This window comes from Sinohyriopsis cumingii, chromosome 11, assembly GCF_028554795.1.
Source record: "Sinohyriopsis cumingii isolate HCF-2022 chromosome 11, ASM2855479v2, whole genome shotgun sequence".
NCBI classification, from domain to species: domain Eukaryota; kingdom Metazoa; phylum Mollusca; class Bivalvia; order Unionida; family Unionidae; genus Sinohyriopsis; species Sinohyriopsis cumingii.
In genome coordinates this window covers 4,214,972-4,237,954 of record NC_142971.1, presented here as the reverse complement: position 1 = coordinate 4,237,954, position 22,983 = coordinate 4,214,972, and the positions used below count along the sequence as shown (strand labels likewise).

General features: G+C 38.1%; 1 protein-coding gene across 1 annotated transcript in view; it reads left to right on the top strand.

Annotated features, from left to right (window-relative positions):
• Window positions 1-22,983, top strand: part of LOC149787541 (uncharacterized) — a 591,304-nt gene that overhangs the window by 131,469 nt on the left and 436,852 nt on the right. Inside the window, exons 38-40 of the mRNA XM_089975575.1 lie at window positions 2,383-2,842; window positions 6,900-7,056; window positions 15,682-15,849. Coding sequence (XP_089831701.1) covers window positions 2,383-2,842; window positions 6,900-7,056; window positions 15,682-15,849 — 785 coding nt within the window. The remainder of the gene's footprint in view (window positions 1-2,382; window positions 2,843-6,899; window positions 7,057-15,681; window positions 15,850-22,983) is intronic.

Below are 22,983 nucleotides of genomic sequence, written 5' to 3'. Positions count from 1 at the left end.
GATAAATTTCCTCACATACCAGAACATAGTCTGGGTTCTAATTGATTGCATACAAGGAATTGCATACATGGAATCCTGGCACTTCTAGAGGTGCTATGAGTCGAAACATCATTGCCTGCATTCCTTTACCTGTTTATTGGGAACCTTGAATGCTGCTGTGGATCTGGTTCCTTGTGTCCTCTACAAGTTTCTTCTTCTTTGCAAGATGGAAACCACACAGTGATTCTCTATCAGCTCAGAATCTTCTATGATCAGATTTTCATAATCATCTGCACAAGTGGATGAATCAGGACAGATTCCTGATGGGGGTATTCAGGCCTGCACCTTATCCCCACTCCTATCTATTTGTAGACACATCAGATTCTCGTTGGGTCAGAAATGTGTGGCTGGAGGGCATAATTCTTCAGGTTCTTTGGATGATGGATGATTTGACCCTCCACATCAACAACCTTAAAATGAAAGTCATATTTTTAGTGCCGCAAAGGTACTTCAACAAGTATGGGGTCAATTTGTGATGGTCTCATCAGTCTTGCATGTCCATCATAGCATATCTCTGACATTAGAGAGGCACACATGCCTTTTTCTTGTGTAGAGGACTTGAACCTCTGCCACTGGTCCATCTCAGGCAAGAAGAACGTATTAGTGGACAGTCTGTTTCAGGTCACGCAAAACAGTCCTCATGGAATGGACTCATTAATGCTTTGTAACAGACACCATTTTCTCATAATGGGGAAATCCTCTTGTGGATCTGTTAGCCACCAGACTTCCCCCTTATGTCTCTCCAGTCCTGGTCCAGAGAGAATGTACTGTGGATGCATTCAGTTTCCAGTGGTATTGTCTATCCATGTACACCTATCAACCTTCTGACTACTGCCTCAAGTTTTTCAAAATGTTAGAACTTGCACTTCTCATATCATTCTCATAGCCCCACTGTGATCTCAACAGTCATTGCTCAATGATCTTCTATACCTGTTGATATAGATCAGCAAGGTCTCTTCCTTACAGTAGGAATCTTCTGTCACAGCATGGGCTTCCTCATACACAACAGCCCACACAGTTTCCATCTTCATGCTTGGCTCATCTCTTCTAGCAGAACAAGTTTTAGGCTGGGTTACCAGTGCATTATTCAAGCAAGGACAGCTTCAAAATCCATATTCTATGATGCCAGGTGGGGAATCTTCTGTGGTTGGAGCAGTAGGAAACACATTAATTATAGGTTTCCCTTTGCTGCTTCCATTGCTGACTCTCTTATGTTCCTTTTGAGAACAAAAGATGTTTGGTGTCAACTATCAAGGTCTATACAGTCACCATTTCCAACACACTTAAATTCTCTCAGGGCTCTGCAACTGGTTCAGACTCTCATCTTGCTGACCTTTTTTATTATTTTGAGCTGCAGAGACCTGTCTCCCATTCTCATATGTCCAGATAGAATCTTTCTTGTGCTATATGGTCTTTAACTAAAGCCACCTATGAACCATCAAGTGAGGCTTCCTTTGAGGACCTCATACTCAAGACTGTATTTCATACTTGCTCTAGCATCTAAAAATGCAGGATTTATGCCTTTTCTATTGACACAGACTGTCTCAGTTTAAAGGAGATTATGAATTCATTTATCTCCTTTGTCTACCAGGATTGTTAGAGCCCATGAAGTTAGAATTGTTGCTGTCTTATGGGCCTACTTACTATAGGAGGAGGGACTGAATGCTCTAGGAACTGAGCAGGTAGATATTGGACACTCTTCATGGTGAGGGCAACATATTGTGCATGAGGTGGTTCTCTGCACACAGATGCAGGAATTTTGTCTCTGGGATCTGTTGTTGCAGCAAAATGTTGCCAAGAGAGACACTAATATTCTATAACATGAACCTCTCCCGCAATGGTGAGTACATTTCATTTCTGTTTTTGAAAAGTTATAATGAGAGCATAAGCCTACCCACCTAACTGACAAATTTGTTTGCACAATAGTGACAGGTAATGTTCTGATGCTAGGAATATGTAGCTTTGGAGGGGTAAAATAATTTTAATTATGCAATACATAACCATTGCTGATGTTGAATGCCTCCTCCCAACCCACTCTGATGTCTAGGTGGAATCGTTATCTGAGATAAAGATGACCTTTGACACATGTCCCAGGCTATCTGCATGGGTGGATTACCTCATACTGACAATTCCATGGGAGCATTTATTCACATTGAACAAACTGTGTTTTTTTGGCACAATAAGTATAAAGCTACACAGTGGTGACAGGAAAATATAGCAACATTAAAATTAATTGTATCAACCTGCCCAAAAGCCCAGCATGTTTACTGGAAACATTCTCCCTTATGAATTTCATCATTTTAAATCTAAAAACTGCAAATGATTATTTATTTGGTTTGACAGGTGGTCAAGGAGGTGGTGGTGGAGGTGGAGGTAGAATTGCTATATACCACACCAAAGTGAACCATTTTACTGGAGACTTACTAATTCATGGAGGATATGGATATGATCATTTTGGAGGTGCCGGAACAGTCTACATTGAAGACCACTCTAACCTCACAAAAATCTATCGCAAACTCATCACTGACAACAGAGGCAAGACTAGCTGTCAAAGAATTGCAGAGGTGGAGAAACTTTCCTTAAAAGGACATGGACACCAGTCATGGTCAAATACTTATTTCAGTTATGGCAATGTCAGCCTGAGTACTTTCAGCACAGTATATAATTTGTCCTATGGACTGGCTAACCTTGTTACAGGTAGCACTGGAGATGTTTTCATGGGACATAGTAAACATGGTCAGCTTGAAGTTACCTTTCCATTTTTGACATATGTTGATCATGTCAGAGTCTTCCCATATTGCAGGTGAGGTTTAGAAACTTATCTTTTTCAGAATGGCTTTTAAATTAGGGTTTAGATAAACTAGACATGGGAAGTTCAGCAATGGAACTATAACTGTTATTGGTTTAAAATTCAGTGCATTATAAAATTAGGAAAATGTATAGAGATTTGTTAACATCAGTTTTGTACTTTTCTTCCAATATCTAGTATTCATATTCAGTATATATACAGAGGATTTATTCATAACAAATTTCACCATTAAATCCTCAACTTTTCATGAATCATGTGTTACCTAACTTCTCTGCATAATATATTCTGCATTAGTAAACATTACAATCAATCAGCCAAACAGACCATTATGTCAACTTGAATCTTGTTGGTGATAATATTGAAAACTTTGATCTTGAATGGAACATGCCAGCATGCCAGGATTTTTGCAGTGTTCTCACTAGTCTTGTAAAAACTGATTTGATGCAGGCAGAGATGTCCCAGAAGCCATATATCCTGCTTTTATTCTTGAGAGGTTCTCATCCTGGAACTAATGAGTTTCAGGAATTTCTTGTGCATATATATAAATTGATACACAACATAGTTAAATCAACCATCTTTATTATGTATATATATATATATATATATATATATATATATATATATATATATATATATATATATATATATATATATATATATATATATATATATATATTGGTGTATTCTTTTTAAGCTGCCACTTCTTGCAGAGATGGGAAATCTTGATTTATTTATGTCTGCCTGACCATACTTCTCTATGTCTGTCTAGAGAATCTTGTTAATGTGCTAGAACCATTCACTGTAGACAACTGAAATTTGGCATGCCTTTTTTCATGCATATATAGATGACCAGTTTAGATATTTACACCATTACAACATGGTTCCACAGCCTGGTAAACTACTTCAGTTTCAAAAACATTTGTTGACAGCTTCTTGAATTTGTTGAAAAACACATTGAATTTTGCCACAAACTTATTGAATTTACCTTGAGGTAATGCAAATTGTTGAAATTGAATAAGTTTCTGTTATATCCTTATTGTTCACAAATAAGAGACAATTATGTAAGGGCGTTATGTAAGCTGTGTGAGTCGGCAACTGACAGTTTATACCATGATAAACTCAGAAAAAATGTTAAACTCTTATAATTGAAATTTCATTTATTTATTACGTTATTTGGTTTGCATCATTAAAAAACAGAAAACTTAATTGATCGTAGTAATACATGTTTGGGGTTTTCTATTACATAGCTATTTATAGCACTTGGGCTTGTCCTGCTTGATTGCAATAAGGTCATCATAGTACCAGTCCTTCAACCAATGAAAGGCAAATTTATTCAATTATTTTTTTTAAAATTGTTAGAATGTTCTTATCCTTTGATGCTTACTACGTGTCTGCCTTTACTGCCAGTGTTTATCTTCTGCTGTACACGTGACTCTATTTATAGAAGTGGGTATTCTTAGAAAAGTAGTTCTCCTTACAGTTCATACAGAAGTAAATGCAATTCATTTTGATCACGTAGTAACATTCTGACCAATGGAAATGTTGCTTTCCTTTACCAGCTACTGGCATTGCAATTATATATAATATAAATGATTAAATTTTTAAACAATTTTGGAATTTTTATAAAAACCTTATTAGCATGATTGAATAAAACAACTTGAAGTAGTCAAAAGAATATTGGTACATATATTTTTATTTGTATGTTGATAACCTGTTTAAATTTTCAGGCCATTTCTGCAAATTTTCATTTTGCTTTATACAGGGTTCATATGTTTCCCTGAAAACTTTGAATGTACTCAATTTTTAAATTCATTGCCTTGAAATATGTGAAACATGCTAACTTGAAAATTATTTTGGACCATTTTTTAGTCCTATGGTTCCTGGATAGTCAGCATGTTGGTTCATTGATGATTTAAAATTGTCACAGAAAGTTTGTAATTTATTTCTGAAACCAAGGAAAGACCTGGAAAAGTCAGTAAATTTCACTTTAGTGGAAGCATGCAAACTCCCTTTTATACAAGTCTTGAGACTTTCCCCATGAAAATCTTACCAGCAAAATTAGGCAAAAACTGCTTGAGACAGACAATGAAATTTAGTAGATGTATTTGTATTTATTTGAAAATTATGATTTTTATTTTCATGCCATTACAAAAAGTTTTAAATATATTTTTTTTAATTAAATTTTTTTATGAAATCTTGATTAAGCAAAAACTATTTAAGGGATATGCTTCAAATTTTGTTGACATCTTTTTTTGCATGTGTAGATAAAGGTGTTTAGATTTTCATATCATTACAGGAACTATCCAGTTTGTCAAATGTTTTTAACTTTTTTGACTTCTAAATTTTGGTTTGCAGTAAGTGCATACATTTTGTACAAACGTAAGTTTATTTCCTCCTCATTTAGGCTGCTCATTCCTATGATCATATGGTTTAGGACTGATATGAGATAGTAAAATATTTTATTTGAAGACTTCAACTTTTAATCTGAAGCAACTTCATACCTTTTGTCAGCGCTTTAAATCACAAAACATTTATCTTTGCAATAGGCAATTTTAAAATTATTTCCTTCTGACAATTCTTCACTGACCACTGAAACTTTTTTCTAGGCAGCAGCAACAACTTTAAATTGTGCACACTTTATTATGGTTGTAAGTAGTTTCTCAGGCTCTTGGAGTCCAAAAAATAGAAATATAATGTTCATTGCCTGTTATCGTCAATCATTTATATATTTTCCCTTTTGTGACATATCTATTCAAAGTAGTACAAATTTAATATTTACTGCAATATCTATGGAAAGGGCATATAGTGTTTCTTAACTCTGTTGTCTTTTGTGCTCAGTAGCTTTGAAGGACAGACTCAAAGCAAATTTGGCACATGGTTTTAAATCATGTTGACCTAGGTCTAGATTGACATTTACGTGTTTCCAGAATACTGTGGTGTTTCAGTGGATAATGTGCCAGACATGTAACTCTAAAGGCATAAGTTTGAATCCTACCATTGGATCAGCCAGGATTGGCTACCATGGTGTTTCCCTGCACAACACACATTTTACTTCATTTTTAGCAGCAAAAAATATCCCCATGTGATGCTGTGATTATAATACACAAATCCAGACCAGACCTATTTTCAACACATTTTCGTGGAGTTATGCCCCACTTTTCCCTTAGTTGCACTAGAATTGTGTTTCCACCCAGTCATTGAAGTACTCCAAATATGTTATGAGGTTGTACAGTAAGATGATCCATGTCAAATTTTACTTTTGTCATTTTCAACCATTTAGTGCAAAATTTAATTCACAAAATATCAGTTAATGCAGTAGCCTATTATTATTTATCATTATGTAAATTTCTGCAGTGTATTTGGAAAATAATTGTTAGCTCTGCTGGTCGTTGACATGGTGAGTTTATAGTTTAGTCTATTGTCTGTCATCTGTATATCCATTAGAGTAAGTTTGTTTCCACTACTCTTCCTAAACTGCTTGGTGGATTGCATTGTTTGTTTCCACTACTCCTCCTAAACTGCTTGGTGGATTGCATTGTTTGTTTCCACTACTCCTCCTAAACTGCTTGGTGGATTGCATTGTTTGTTTCCATTACTCCTCCTAAACTGCTTGGTGGATTGCCTTGAAACTTTACATACACATTCATCCCAAGGTCTAGTTGGCCCTAAATGAAATGAAAATAGTACCTCTTGGATATCAATTAATGGTCATCACAGCCCCCCCTTTTTTTTCGCCACAGAAAAAGTAAACTCCTACCTTATCAAAGCTTATTGTTCCATACATATCCATTATGGTATGTCTAAATAATTAAAACAGTACTTGAGTAACCCAATGAAAAATCAAAACAACTTAATTTTGCAAATGTTTTCAGTCAAACAGTGATGTATGGTATTAAAAATTTCAACTAAGACACAACAACATCAACACATTCCCTTCTTTGATAATTGCACTGCCACCCAGGGTGTATATTAGAATAGCTGCGATCATAGTTGAATTCTAAAAAATTAAATATTGATATGTTAAATTTGCATTTATTTTCTGACAAAACAGCAGCCCATCCTGGATTACATCCTACAGTGTGGGTAGTTATGGTCCAGATGGCACTCTGGTTGGACACACAGACTCCTATGTAAAGACTGATGGCTGCAGTACACAACAGGAGCCAAATCAGTATGGAAGGATAAATATCCATCGTAATGTGGTGAAGGTACTGTTCCTAATTTAATGTCTCCCCATTTCATCCTTTTGGTTTTATGAAATTGTATTATAGGTGGGGTCTGGTTTTTTTTATCTAATGAAGATTATTGCATTTGACTTCAACTGGTAATCATGGACTTTTCTGTGCATTAACATTCACGTGTATGTAAGTTCTATTTAGAGAGAGCTAATTAGGGTTAGTTAGTGATAGGATAGCCATAAAACCCCTATACACTGGCACTGGAACCAAAGTAAGCAATTAGTTGTATGATTATAGCACATAACAACATATAACTTTCCTCATATCATTTCAACAGTGAGGCAATAGACAATAATATTAGATTAGTGAATGGAGGTTGCCTATACAGTGTTGCACTTTGATTGAGCTGTGAATGGGACATGTTCAAGATACAGACCTGCCAACTCTTATGATTTTGCCATTAGTCTTACAAAAATGAACCATAAAATACAGACTTGCTGACTAAAATAAAAAACTATGAAAAATGATTGTTGCTGAAACATCCTGAAAATTGGTTCATCTGTGTTTGATTTGGATCCAGCTTTCATATTTGAATTAGTGGAACAAGTCAGGGAACCAGACTAACTCTACAGCAGTACCTCAGATGCTTTAAATTGCACATATGTTTCATGCGAAGCATCTGCATGATCAAACTATTGATTATAGAGTTTTTAAAAATGGCAACTAGCAAGCGATTCATAATTGAAGACAAAATGGAAATTAAGCCTTTTAAAAAGTGTTAATAATCAGCACAGAAGAATAAAAAGGAAATTTCAGATACTTGTTAGTAAAAGCAGGAAGGGACACAGTTACCTTTATTAGACTTCTTGTGTCAATTTCATTATGTCTCATGGCAGGACATATGATTGCCATCATTAGCTATGATATCATAGCCTCAATTTGATTTGTTGTGATTGAGGCTATGAACTGATCCCATATCATATTATGGAGCAAACAAAATCATCACTAAAGTCAGAAAAACAAATAATGTAGAAAATCTACTACATAAGTATAATCATGTTATGAAAGAAGTTTGGCAAATTTTGAATTTATTAAGCCTATACAGATAAAATAAATTGGCATGGTTACACTAACCTCACTGTGTCCACCATGACATGTAATGCAAGACTCTGGCTGTGACCCCTTTTCTATATAAGGCTTGTCAGACCATATTTGGATATTCTACGCTATGTTATTATCAATCAAGTGGCGAATAAATGGCTTCTTGGTGGATTTTCAAAGTTGCCAATAAACCGTATTTACTTTTAAAGGGACTGATATTCTGACTCAAACCGTGCCATATATTTACTACGATTTGTTTACGTTTCCAAATAAGGCGTCAATGTCCTTATATGGTACACAAACAAACGAGGCTGAGAATGGAAGTAATCATTATTTGAACTAATATGGCAGATTCTCTAAACAAAAATGTCGAATAAAGAAGGTAAATGAGATTTTACAACTATTTCTACAATGATTTGTGATACTTCCAGTATTAAATAAGAGGACTACTCAATTTATTTCATTTTATGCAAGGAATATGTTCAAAGTGTTGATATTAGGCTAAAAGAGTGCCAGGTGTGAATCACACCCGGCTTGATCCATTGACACATATATGCCCATGTTAGTACCCCATCCATGAGGTAGGAGTAGGGGTAATAATATTAGTACTATGCCATCATGTGAAATGGACTTACATCAAGTTGAGTAATAGCAACAAGCCATTGAGCTGTATAGAGTTTGGAGCTGAAGTTTGTGCTACTGTACTAGTGGTAAATAAGGTCTACATTTACTTTACAAACTTTTCATTTGAACATAATGTTTACCATCGGTACATGTTTTGAATACCAAACTTTTAAATACATTTTCCAGCTTTACAATAGCAGTTTTATGATATTTTGATACACCTTACTGAAAACTGGTCAGACTTACTGAGAAAAAATCAACTGCCTTACTGAGACGGTCTAATCAGGGTTGGCAGGAAATCAACTGCCTTATTGAGATGGTCTTATCAGGGTTGGCAGGAAATCAACTGCCTTACTGGGATGGTCTTATCAGGGTTGGCAGGAAATCAACTGCCTTACTGAGATGGTCTTATCAGGGTTGGCAGGAAATCAACTGCCTTACTGAGATGGTCTTGTCAGGGTTGGCAGGAAAACAACTGCCTTACTGAGATGGTCTTATCAGGGTTGGCAGGAAATCAACTGCCTTACTGAGATGGTCTTATCAGGGTTGGCAGGAAATCAACTGCCTTACTGAGATGGTCTTATCATGGTTGGCAGGAAATCAACTGCCTTACTGAGACGGTCTTATCAGGGTTGGCAGGTCTGAAGATATTGTTCAATGATCAGGATATTAGAATTTGTTAAACATTAGGGGATAGATGTAGTTTGGTGTCCTCCAAGGTTTGTTTAAAGTGTAACACTTCATATGTGCCAAATATTTTGTAGGCAGAATTAGAACGTGTGACTGTCAGTTAAACCTGTATTGGTAAGTGAGATAGACTATGTTCACTGTTGAATGGCAGTCAGAAATTTCAAGTAGACTATATCATGATAACATATTTTTATCTCTCTTGCATGCATTTTGTTGAACAGGAGTTCACCAAACTATTGTAATGTCTTCAATTTATCATACACAGCCCAACTGCAAAATAAATATTAATATTAATCCCAAAAGTTATAATTCTGTCAAATGGGTTTTATTTCATTTAAAACCAACAAAAATGTGACATACCAAGAACACAATATGACAGATGTGAGTGTTAAAAATCCAAACTAAAACCGTAGTCAGCAGAAAACCAGGATGAAGCTTGACAAAGAAGTTTGAGGAAAAAGTAAATAGTGGATGCACAGAGGAAAAAAGATTGAGTGGATTATAAAATATATTTTAATAGCAGCAATAGCATGGCTATTGTATAGCTTTCTTTTTTGTGCTGAGAACAGACATACTGTCTGTTGATGTGCATACATCCTCCCTTAGAGTAAAGATTTGTCAGTGCAACACAATTCCTTGTGCAGCTCGCCTGTCCCTGGTATGTTATGTGCAAAACAAGCACAGATAGCTCATCTTTTTCAAGGACGTTGATGTAATCAGACATGTGCCAAACACCAGAGAAAATTTGCCTGTTGCAGTGTTTTTTAACTGCAATTGCGACCTGACCTCTACAATAATTATATTTAATGGTGTTATATTATCTGTTGTTGTTTTCCAAATATTTATGTGGTAACACTTTCCCTCCTGTTTTGTTTCCTCCAGGAACTTGGAGTTAATTTGTGTACACCTGCAGGGATTGGGTACACTTAGTATCAAAATCAAGTCATTTATGCAAGGAATAATGACAGCATACTCACTAGATGTTGCGTATTCTTCAGTTTAGATTGATACTGCAGGAACCACATTGTACACTGTATCTATGCTAGATATTTAATTCAATCATTGAATTTTTTTCATATTGTTATTGTAATTATATATACTTCATTTTCTCAATAAAAATTGCATAAAACACCGAGAACTCTTTTTTACTGCTACGGTTTACTACGTCATTAGAGATCACAGGGGTGTACTCCAAATGTGGTAAATACAAATAAGGTGAGTTATATATGACATAAATATTTTAATTTTTTTACTATATTAAGGAATAATGTCAACACAGTCTGTGGGAGAGCATGGCCACAAGGTGTCTTCCTGGGACACTCATCTAGAATGTATTAAATGTTCCAAATGTACAAGAAAATTGTTCAACATTTTATAAATCACTGTCTGCAGAAACCTGGAATCTTACAGACTCCAGCCGCACTTATCAGAGAAATAAGCTTCATTCTTCTTCCTCAAAATTTTCAAGCCTCTCTGTTACTGAAAATAAGGTCTTCTGACCAGAATACCAATCCCAGGATATTGCTACATCCCATTGTTAAGGAAATAAAGCGACCATGTAGCAGCATGTTGCTGCCTCCCATCAAGGAGGAGATGTACCACCACCACCTATCAGAGGTAGTGTTTTGCTCCCTCCCACTGGGTGGGATCATCACCACACCTTACTTAGTGATGCATCAGTTTATGATCTTGTATCCTCTGATCATCACACTAAGGCCTCATGGTATGGGGGTAGGGTTCGGACCGAGTTCCCCCTTTTCATCCTCTACTACCTTTATGAACACTGGGAGTCCAACCAGCAGGCTCAGACTAGGATAGGGGATTGAATCAATATCCCCCCTTTTTTATTATCCCAATGAATCTCCATGGGATGTGGGGCCATCTGCCCCAGGGGCCTTGGTCATGTATGCTCCTTTGGGCTTTGGATGTTGCCCTCATAATAGTGTTGATACTGTGGCCTGTGGCCTGTGGCCCACCATCACCTCCTCATCAGATGGAAACCATTCAGAAGGATATAGAGACATCACTTCTTCCAGGACTCATATTCTCGTCTCACTCACGTTCTTGCCCCTCCTTCAGCCCCTACTAACCATGTTGCTTTATGGGGCTTAGTGCAAAGTGTTTATATGCCCTCTTCACCTTCTAGGGACTTGGTGATTCCTACACACTCTCCAGCTCAGAGTGTCCTTGATGATGTTATCTCCATTGTGGTAGCACGAGTGAAGCTTGCTCCTTCAAGTCAGTTAGATGTGGGAGAGGAGTTATGGTCATTTGACAAGGCAATAAATGAAGTCTGTTGCCTCTTACCCCCAGACTTGTTCCCAAAACCCACTGCACAGTCCAAAACGATCTTTCCCAGTCTGGAAAAGATCTCAGAGACTTGACCTCATCCAGAACTCCTCATCCTTCCTCCTGATTGCTGAGAGGTTTTTACAGGCCAAAATATTTATCGACAATGTTGAGGGTGGGCCATTCCCTCCTCAATGTTGTGACCCTTGGTCTCTTCTGCCAGCTATCAGGTACATTCCCCAAAGTGGCCCACAAAACATCCTCAGCTTAGTGCCAGTGCAGCCAAGGTGGGTATTTCAAGTATAGCCTAGGCATGCCTTTGCATTAAAGACATTGAATCTCTGGAACAGAAAGGCCAACTGCTTGTCACCATAGCTTCTCATGCCAATCTTTTCATTGCTGCTTCTTTTAGCATGATGAGAGAAGCATCCTTCAACCCAGCTTCCCTTCAGTGTGAGCTGGAAGCTGTTTTCAAGACAGCATGCACTTCCTGTTTCTATGGCTTTCTCAGCAGAACTTCACATCTGCTGTGATGTTACTTTGGACTCTTCAAAGGTACTTCTTGATCACAATAAAGGCATCCTTAGGGCTGTTCCGCTTGAAGCCAAGAGCCTGTTTGGAAGCCTCATTCCTTCTGTGGCATCTCAAGACTTGTTGGATCATCAATATAGATCCTTCACATCCACTCCTGGCCCATCATAATTGGCCAGGAAGCATGTCAATGTGAATTGCCCTCAAGGGCCTTCTGCTAAGTTCTTCAAGCAGAAACAGCTTAAGTCCATTATGCAACTTCAAAATCAGGCTCCTTCTTCTTGTCCATCTGGCTCCCAGAAACTGAAAAACACATGCCCAACAAACCTGGAAAGGAAGGAGGTAGCTTCCACAGTTCCCTTCTTGTCTCAAAGGAGGGGGTGGGGGACAGCCCTAGGGACCTAAGCCTTCTCCAGCCTCACATCCCTCTCCCAGGCATTCCGCATCAGTGTTCACCTTGGCCATTTTTCGAGGCATGATCGAGCATCACTGACACTGGTTATGGTGGTCCTTTCTATAGTGAACGAGGGGTACCGACTCCAGTTCTGGGAACTACCTCCTCTATCAAGGACCCCCATTTTTCTTTGCCAATCCAATCTGGTGAAACTGAGGGAGGAAGTGCACACCCTTTTACAGAAAGAGGCAATTGAGAGGTTTATGATCTATTAGTCACATGCCATCTGTTCCTGTATCTTCATCTGTTCCTGTATCTTACTAGTCACCAAGAAAAGTGGAAAGTTTTGCATTATAATTGACCTCCCCCCTTTAAACCAGTTTCTTCTGGAAGAAAATTTCAAGATGGAGACCACCCCCTCAATCCCGAATGCACTTACTGTCCAATTGGGCAGTCTCCATTGACCTTCAGGATTCCTATCTACACATTCCTATATTTCCACCTCACCGCAGTTATCTCCAGTTTTGCTTAGAGCAGGAAGTTTTTCAATTCTGGGTCCTACCGTTCAAAATTTCTTCCGCACCCAGAGTTTTTACCCGAGTTATAAGAATAGTGGCGGGATACATCTGGTTCATGAGAATACCATTCCTCCAGTATTTTGACAACTGTCTGATCCACAATATTCAAATCCAGTCCCTTCATCAGGATCTGTACCGCTGTTGGTCCATGGCCTGTTGCCCAACCTTGAGAAATCTGAACTCACTCCATCGCAAGACTTTGTTTGCCAGGGGATGAATTTCCTCACAAACCAGAACTTAGAGTTACACTGGATTGGATAGATCAAAACCTGGCCCTGCTACAAGCAGTAACTTCTTTGTCTGCTTGAATGTACCTGTCCCTTCTGATACCTTGATTGCCGCTGCTGACTTGGTTCTATTAGGATGTCTCTATATGCGACATCTACAGTTTCTCCTTCTTACAAGGTGGTAACTTCACAAAGATTCTCTATCAACAGTGATCTTTCTAGGACAAGCATTTCATCACCATTTGCAGTGGTGGATGAATCGGGACAGATTCATGATTGGAGTCTTCCCACCCTCTTGACTGATTCCTCAAGTGCTGCAGAAAGTCAGAACTTCCATTGCTCAGATCATTCTTATAGCCCCTCTGTATTCTCAGCACTCATTGTTCCACAATCATCTAGACCTGTTGATTGCTTATCCAGGTGTCTTCCTCTCTGGAGGGATTTTCTGTCATAACACTGGGGATCCCTCCTCCACAACAGCCCACAAATTCTCCGCCTTCATACCTGGCTCATCTGTAGCAATCTCTTTGCCAGAACAATTTATTTGGCCAAGTTGTGAGTTGCATCATCCAGGCCAGGAGAACTTCTACATCCAAGGTTTATGACGCCAGGTGGTGAATCTTATGTGATTTGTACAGTAGGAAATGTGTTGATCCTAGCTGCCCCTCTATATCCTCTGTGGCTGATTTCCTTTTGTTTCTCTCAGAGAACAAAATATGCTGTATATCCATTATCAAGGACTGCCATTTCTAACACACTTAAATTCTCTCAAGGTAACTGGTTTGGATTTGCACCTTGCCGATCTTATTAAGTATTTTCAGCAGCAGAGACCTGTCTCACGCTTTCTTACACCTAAATGAAGTCTTTCTTGTGTTTTATGGTCATTAACCAAAGCCCTTTTATATGAACCATTGAGTGAGGCTTCTTTTCAGGACCTCACACTCATGAAAAGTGTTTCTACTTGCCTTCATCTCAGCACAATGACAAAGTGAGATTCATGCCTTATCTATTGACACTGGCTGTCTCTGGTTTAATGGGAATTTTAATTTGGGTTCCCTCTTTCATCATTCAGGATTTATAGCCAAAAATCAATTATCTTCCAATACTCTACTACCAATAGAAATCCCCAGTCTCAGTCGAAAGGTGCTGCAAATGATACACATAAAATTTTATGTTGCGAGAGGGCACTCTGTTTGTATCTTCATGCATCCAATGGAAAAAGAAAGGGTAGGAAGCATCTTTCCTTCCTCTCAAGGGCTCTGTAGACATTTCAGCTGCCACTATTTCACAGTGAATTTCACCACAATCAAATGAGCATACCAGTCTCTTATTGATCAAGACCTTTCCTTTGTGAAACTTAAGGCCCATGAGGTTCAAGCCATTCCTACCTCATGGGCCTACCTCAATCACTCCTCCATGGAGGATATCATAAAGGCAGCATTTTGGCATTCTCATACTACCTTTATCTCCTTTTAGCTCCACTCATTATCACAACAAAGTACAGGCATCTTTTGTCTGAATCCCATTGTTACGGCACACCATGTGGCCCTGAGATAAACCAACCTTCCATAACACAGACCTCTCCACCAACCTTCCATTACATAGACCTCTCCACCAACCTTCCATAATATAGACCTCTCCACCAATGGTGAGTATTTTACATTTTCTATGTTCTTTTATTAGTTTACCAAAGTATCAGCCAACCCTCCTTACTGACAAATTCAGCTAGATAATAGCCATGGGTAAACTATTGCTGCTATTAAAATACAGTTTTGTTGGCGGTAAAACTAATTTTAATTATGTGATACTTACCCATGGCTATTGTCAAATGCCCTTCTCCCACCCTGCTCTGATGCCCTGATCATTGATGTAGTAGCCATCTATGAAAAAGATGTACTAGCTGTGCATGTTTTGCACATATCATACCAGGGACAAGAGCTGCATACTGACAGTTCTTCACTCACACATCAAACTGATGGTACTTTTTTGAGCATGAAAAGAATGCTAAACGATAGCCATGGGTAGATATTGCATACTTAAAATTAGTTTTAAACCCTCCCCAACAGCATATTCACTGTAACAGTTGAAGGTATTTTGATGTTATTTGTTCACTGGTTGGTAAATGTGGTTTTCATTATCATTTCACATACAACATATTTAGTGATACTTTCCATACTGACTTAATGGCCTTTGATTGATTTTTGCTTAATATTGATTTTAGATTATTATTGAGTTGGAGGGAGTCAGTTCTGTTGCTGTTCTTAGTGAGTTGGAGATCTATATCAGTGAGGACCCAGAGACATGGCAGCAGACGCCTTACAGTAATGGAGAAGGTGCTGCCTATATCATCGAGAGTGATGAAGACACAGGTCTCTTTGAATTTGATGAGGTACTTGCAACCTTTATTTAATTCATTAATGTTAAGTTGCCTCTTTCAAAGGCACAATAGTGCAGCTGAGGGTGAATTTGATGAGGTACTTGCAACCTTTATTTAATTCATTAATATTAAGTTGCCTCTTTTAAAGGCACAATAGTGCAGCTGAGGGTGAATTTTCTTGCAAAAATTTTTTAAAAGGCAATTCTGGGGTAATATCAAGTTCATATTGGTTCTTGTTATGAAATACGAGCTCTCTGAAATCTTCGTACATTAGAGTAACAAATCTATCGTCGCCATATTGAAATCCCACTCAGCAGTGATCGGCAGATTCTGAACAAATAACACACATGATTCCGGTGACCGAAATTTGCATAATTATATGCCAGTTTGTAAACACTGAAGTTGATGATGTAAAACAACCAAGCTACAAGACCACGCAAAATGTCAACAATGGTGAGTACAATCTTCTTCTGATCTCGTTCTTTTCTCCTTTTTCTTTCCATTCTAAGTTTAATTTTGAGAAGAAACATTGAAATATATGTATAACTACTTTTATAGTTATATTTGAAAGTTGTTGTGGTTCGAGAATGATTTAAATTGACGTGCTTTGTACAGTATTGCAAAACCCCACAAGCACTCTATTTCTTGCCTATACTTACTCTATTTTGCACTCCCTCACATCCCCACCACTCAATTTTATAAAGGAAAAGCATGTAGGATATTTAAAAATGCTCAAAACTGAGAAATTTAATTAATCAATTTATAAATTCTAACCAGATTGTGACCAATGGACCCCTAACACCCATCTTTCTGGTGTTTCAGACAAAGTGGAAAAGAATTCGTATTCTGCTTCTCCAAGATAATACTTTACATACACAGGGTTTTAAATAACAGTTTTTTAAAATAAATCTGCAACTGGAGTATGCAATCCAGGTCCACAACTCAGGGCCAGATCATAAAAAAGTAGACACACACAAACATACAGTCACTTGTCAGTTGAAGTTTGACCACCGTTTTATTCTTGTGCATGTTTATTGGGTATTATGCACACTGAGTAAATTGACACTTAGACTTTGCTTTGGTGCCCATTCAAGGAAAGTTGGGGCCCTTTTTTAAATTTGGAACCCTTCCACAGTTTACCTGTAAGTTTGATGATAAGTAATCATGAATATATTAGTTGTCAAATTATGAAATACTTTTAATATTCATTAGAGAGACTTAAATCAACTCACTTTTTGAGAAAGAAACATATACACTCGGCAATGTTTTTTTTTGTGTTGCTAAACGGAGCCATTATTTTTGCATCGAGACCACTCTTTATACCAAATGCCCATCTTATCCTACTTTTTGCAAAGGTTCATCTGTCTGTTTGCAGTTCATACCGGTTTGCATTAGATCTGAGACCAAAAAGTCTAAAATCTGGACACAAAATCAGATTCTGACCACAGGTGAATTTTGGGTAGAAAAAATCAGGTCCAAAAAATGAGTTTTTTCTAATCTGTATTTTGTAGTGCAACTAGATATTCCAGATTATTTGGTATAATTGTAGAGCTACATCTGTCTACCTTTCTATAATACCACCCACTTTAGCGTATCATGCATGACCATGATGCTACAGAGCTTGGCAGTAGGCTACTACCTCCTGCCACGTTAACTCATTGCTAGGGGTTAATGTGTTAACAAAAATTAGACCTGTACAAAAATTCATACATCCATTTAAGTCTTGAAAAATAAATAATACACTTTTATTCTTCTATTTTAAATATAATGCATACCTTATTGTTTATTTCTAAAGCCTCAAAATATGTTGGGGCCCCGAGTGGCCGAGTGGTCTAAAGCGCTCTCCGTTACGGATCACTGCCATCTCACCTCTGTCTGCGTAGGTTCGAGTCTAGGATTTGGCCAATGTGGGTATGTGAGAAAGCTTGCCAGTAGCTTCTCGAGGGTCGGTGGTTCTTTCCTGGGATTTACCGGGTTCTTCCTCCACCATTAATACTAGCCGCCATATATAGCCTATTGTGTGCTGAAAAATGGCGTTAAACCCTACAACAACAACAACAACAACAATCAAAATATGTTAGGATATTACTATATATCATGATAAACATAAGGACTTAATAATCCTAAAATGTTTTATATGTCCAGAATTTAAACAGGAATGAAGGCTTGCAAGAAACAGATTTTTTTCTTCATATCTGATCTAACATTTTGGGTAAGAATTTTAACTGCCCAGTCTGCTTCGCATTCAGTTTTTCCACCTCTGATTTGCATATGATTTCTGTTAATGATATCTAGCAGAATCATTTCCATTCGATTGAAAGTATCTCCCTTTAACATCACAATTATCCAAGTATGCTCCAACTACCGATCATGATGATGAAGAAATAGAGGAGTTTTACAACAAACTACAGGGTATTCTAAACATGGTCAGTAAGAAAGATATCCTCATTGTCCAAGGAGACTGGAATGCCAAAGTTGGCAAAGATGCTCTAAAAGTCTGGGAAGTACATTGTGGACCTTCTTGCAATGAGCTTACCAATGAAAGAGGGAGACGGCTGCTCGAGTTCACAAGCTACAACAACTTGGTATTAGCCAACACCCTGGGACAACATAAAGCTTCACGATGCTGGACATGGCACTCACCAAATGGAACCCATCACAACCAGATTGACTACATACTGGTTCAAAACCATTACCGATCTGGCATCAATAGAGCAAAAACAAGGACATTCCCAGGTGCTGATGTTGGAAGTGATCACGACCTCGTGATTATGAACTTCCGAGTGAGGCTGAAGAAAATTAACAAGCCAAAGAACATCAGGCTCAAATTCAACCTTGAACAACTGAAGGACCCTAACATCTGCAAGTCATTCCAAGCCACAATTGCGGGAAAATTTGCTCCACTCCTTGTGATGGATGGTGATGTCAATGAGATGACAGACACCTTCAACACAGTCATGACAGCAACTGCCAAGGACATCATTGGCCTCCATCGCCCGAAGAAAAAACTCTGGGTTACAGAAGAGATTCTGAAGTTGTGTGATGCCTGAAGAGAACTAAAAAACACCAGACACACAACAGGGGCATTGAAGTACCGAGAAATAAACAAGAATATCAGAAAAAACTTGAGCAAACAGAAATGGAGAACAGTCTGATAAAGAATAACAACAAAAAGGCATTCCAAATTGTGAAAGACCTCACCAGACAGAAACAACCAAGAGTCAGTACCATTCAAGACAAAAATGGAAAATGCCTCACAGAAGCGAGTGACATTGCAGAAAGATGGACTGAGTATTGCAAAGAACTCTACAACCATCAGTCCACAGGAGTCCCTGAGGTGCTTGAAGTTCCAAACTCCACATATGATGATGACTTCCCCATTCTCAAAGAAGATGTGGGGTCAGCAATAAGAGCACTGAAGAATGGGAAGGCAGCTGGAGTAGACAACATCCCAGCTAAACTTATCAAGAACGGGGGAGAATCAGTGAAAGAGCTACTAACAAAAATCTGCAACAAGATCTGGCAGACAATTGAATGGCCAACACAATGGACCCAGTCACGGATTATAACACTTCCCAAAAAAGGCAATCTCCATCTGTGCCAAAATCACAGAACTATCAGTTTGATCAGCCATGCTAGTAAGGTAATGCTGAAGATCATCTTGAACAGACTGAAACCACAAGCAGAAGAAATAATCGCTGAAGAACAGGCCGGGTTCTGGAGTGGAAGAAGCACAACAGAACAAATATTCAATCTCAGGGTTCTGTGCGAAAAGTACTTGCAACACCAACAAAACATCTATCATGTGTTCATAGATTTAGAAAAAGCCTTTGACAGAGTGTGGCATGAGGCATTGTGGGCCACAATGAAGAAGTATAACATGGGTCAAAAGTTAACCAATACCATCAAGCAGCTGTATGCCAAGGCTACCAGTGCAGTAATTGCCCAAGGTGCTGTGGGGGACTGGTTCCAGACAACAGTGGGAGTGTGTCAAGGCTGTCTCCTGTCACCCACGCTTTTCGACATCTACTTAGAGCGTATCATGAGCGAAGCCCTGGAAAACCACTTTGGGACAGTCAGCATTGGAGGGCGTAACATCACCAACCTCTGCTTTGCAGACGACATTGATGGGCTGGCAGGCAGTGAAGATGAGCTAGCCACCTTAGTGAAGAACCTGGATGAAACATCTTCCAGATTTGACATGAAGATAAGCGCTGAGAAGACAAAACTGATGACAAATAGTGGCAAACAAATCTCAGCCAAGATTCAAGTCAGAGGACATGAATTGGAAACAGTGAGCCAGTTCATATATCTTGGTTCCATAATCACTGAAGAGGGATCAAGAGCAGAAATTTTGTCAAGAGCAGCACAAACAATGGCAGCTATGTCAAAGCTAAGACCCATCTGGAGAGACAAGAATATCTGTCTGAAAACTAAAATCAGACTATTGCGAGCTCTAGTCATCTCACTCTTTTTGTACTCACATGAGGCATGGACCCTGACAGCAGAATTACAATGAAGAATCCAGTCACTTGAAATGAGATGCTACAGAACCATCCTTGGCATCTCTTACATGGACCACATCACAAATGAAGAAGTGCGTAACACCATCAGGCGTGAAGTAGGCCAATATGAGGACCTCCTCACCATCGTCAAAAAGAGAAAGCTGAAATGGTATGGCCATGTCACTAGAGCCAACAGTCTATCCACAACAGTCCTGCAGGGTAGCATCCAGGGTGGCAGAAGGAGAGGTAGACAGAGAAAAAAGTGGACTGACAACATCACAGAATGGACCAGGAAAAGTTTTGCAGAGACACAGGCATTGGCACATGATCGAGACAAGTGGAGGGAACTGGTCAGATGTTCAGCAGCATAGTGCCTCAATGACCACACTAGGTCATGAGACTGATGATGATGATGATGATGATGATGATGATGAAATGATTAGGTGGCAGTTTTGAAATTTCTTTAATTCTTTCAATACATTTTATGTATTCCTTGAGCATGTTATTGCCAAAGCTTAAAATTTTTATGTGCAAAACATATATCACAAAAGGTTTGAATAACTTGACAGGTATGTGAGCTACATTATAGAAAACTTCTTTCTGTATACAGGATATGTGCAGCAGCTACCTATGAATGTGTAACTTGCACTTTGTACCGATAAAATCAAAATACTGCATCCATTTACACAAAGAATTAAAACTGTGGTACCTAAGTTACTCTTACAATACAACATTTGCAGTGACTTCCATTTCCAAGCTTTCAAGATGTTTGTACCACATACATACAGGGATTCAGTATTCTTAATCTTCTAAACAAATTCCAGGAGATCATTAGTGTGGAGCCAGACTGGCTGAGGTAACTGTTCATACAGAAGTTGCAGTTCCACCCCAGCCTTGTCTTTAATGTATTGGAGCCAGGTTCAAGGTAGTGTGGTGGTTATCACCCAACTACCAACACAGGATTACCAGAATGATGTGTGGAAAATGTAGGAAGATGTCCACAAACCTGGAAAAGGTGTTGTGAGAGACAGCTCTGCATGTAACTTTTGCTGGTAATGAATATATCAAGTTTTGTTTAGAATGCCTACTGTCTCTTAATGCATTAATCTTAACATGCTTGAGAGTTTATTTGACATAAAAAGTTTTAAGACTTTTAGCGAGACTGCTTACCAGATGAGACATATGCATAGATTATTACTTTGCAACCACTGTGAATGAATTTAAAATTGTAAGCCGTCCAAAAACAGACATGCATACGTATGTAAATGATAAGGACTTTTGTATTAACAATTGATACTCATCAAGTAGATTCTTTTCATTACTTGGTTTCAATGTGGGTACCTCACTATGCTAAACATATCTAAGCTGATGATACAAGGATAAAATTCTTATGTAACTATTATCATCATCTGCAATCAGCCATTCCTATTTGATCCCAATGCAGGAGTCTCTGACTTCTAGAAATGCACCCCAAAAGCTTTGAGCTGTCCATCTTAACATAAACTACACTTAAAACCAGTTCTAATTGCAATGGAACTCTCAGTGCTTATGTCAAAATAAAAATCATGTGCAGTTTTGATCCATGTGTATTTTACAGTGGAATTTGCTTATCGCAGATGAATAACATTTGAATAAGTGCATGTTCCTATTATTTTTTATATATATATTTTTTTACATTTTAGAAATAGCATAATACATATTGGAATAATTTTTCAGGATTTTCAAGTTTTAATCCTTGATGAGACTGGACTTGTCCTGGCCAGGATGTACAGATGGGTTGTTCTTGTCCTCAATGATGAAGTTGACTTGATGAGTGCCAACAGACATGCTGTCTATAGACAGTTCATACTATGGCAACATGGAAGTCTTGGATCTCGACAGAGACATGTAATTCCCTCTTGCTGTGTCTGGCAGATACGTGACAAATATCCAGATGGACAATACACTGATTTCATCCCCTCATGAACTTAAACATTTTTTGCATGTACGAATTTGTATATAAATGAATACAGTTGACTTCATTCTTCGTTTTCTTGTAACTGCACATAATATTGCATCAAACAATAATGCTTTCATTCAGATTTTTTCTGCCTATAAACATTGTGGGCATGAAGGTAATAAATAATCAATATAAAAAGTTTTCAGCAATTGCAGATACAGCATTATACATTGTTTTCAGCTATTGATATTTACAGGACATTATATAAAGTGTAACTAACCTGCCTTAGCAGACACCTCCATATATCAGACACTGTTTCATATTAAACATAACTAAAATCGAGAGATCTTCTCCTTCACTAGAGTTGATGGTGGTTCTTGAGGCACCAGGTTTCTACAGATTCTCCTCGGATCATCTTTAGTTCTCTTCACCCCTCATACCTGCTTGTCCTCAAGTCGACAGATGAGGGCTTTCTGTATTAGCTCTCTGATGTGGGGATATGTTTTCTTTTCCTTGTAGGGTAGATGAATCATCTGCTGCTTTTTTTGTTGTAACATCGATGATACCTGTTTTAAAGAAAATTTTATTTTTGTAACTTGTGTCACAAGAATCACCATGCTAATCCTTTAATATTAACTTTTCACCCAATATTAGAGCCTCATGACTAATTACTGAAAAGGAGTTGTTGAGGGGTTGTTTTTG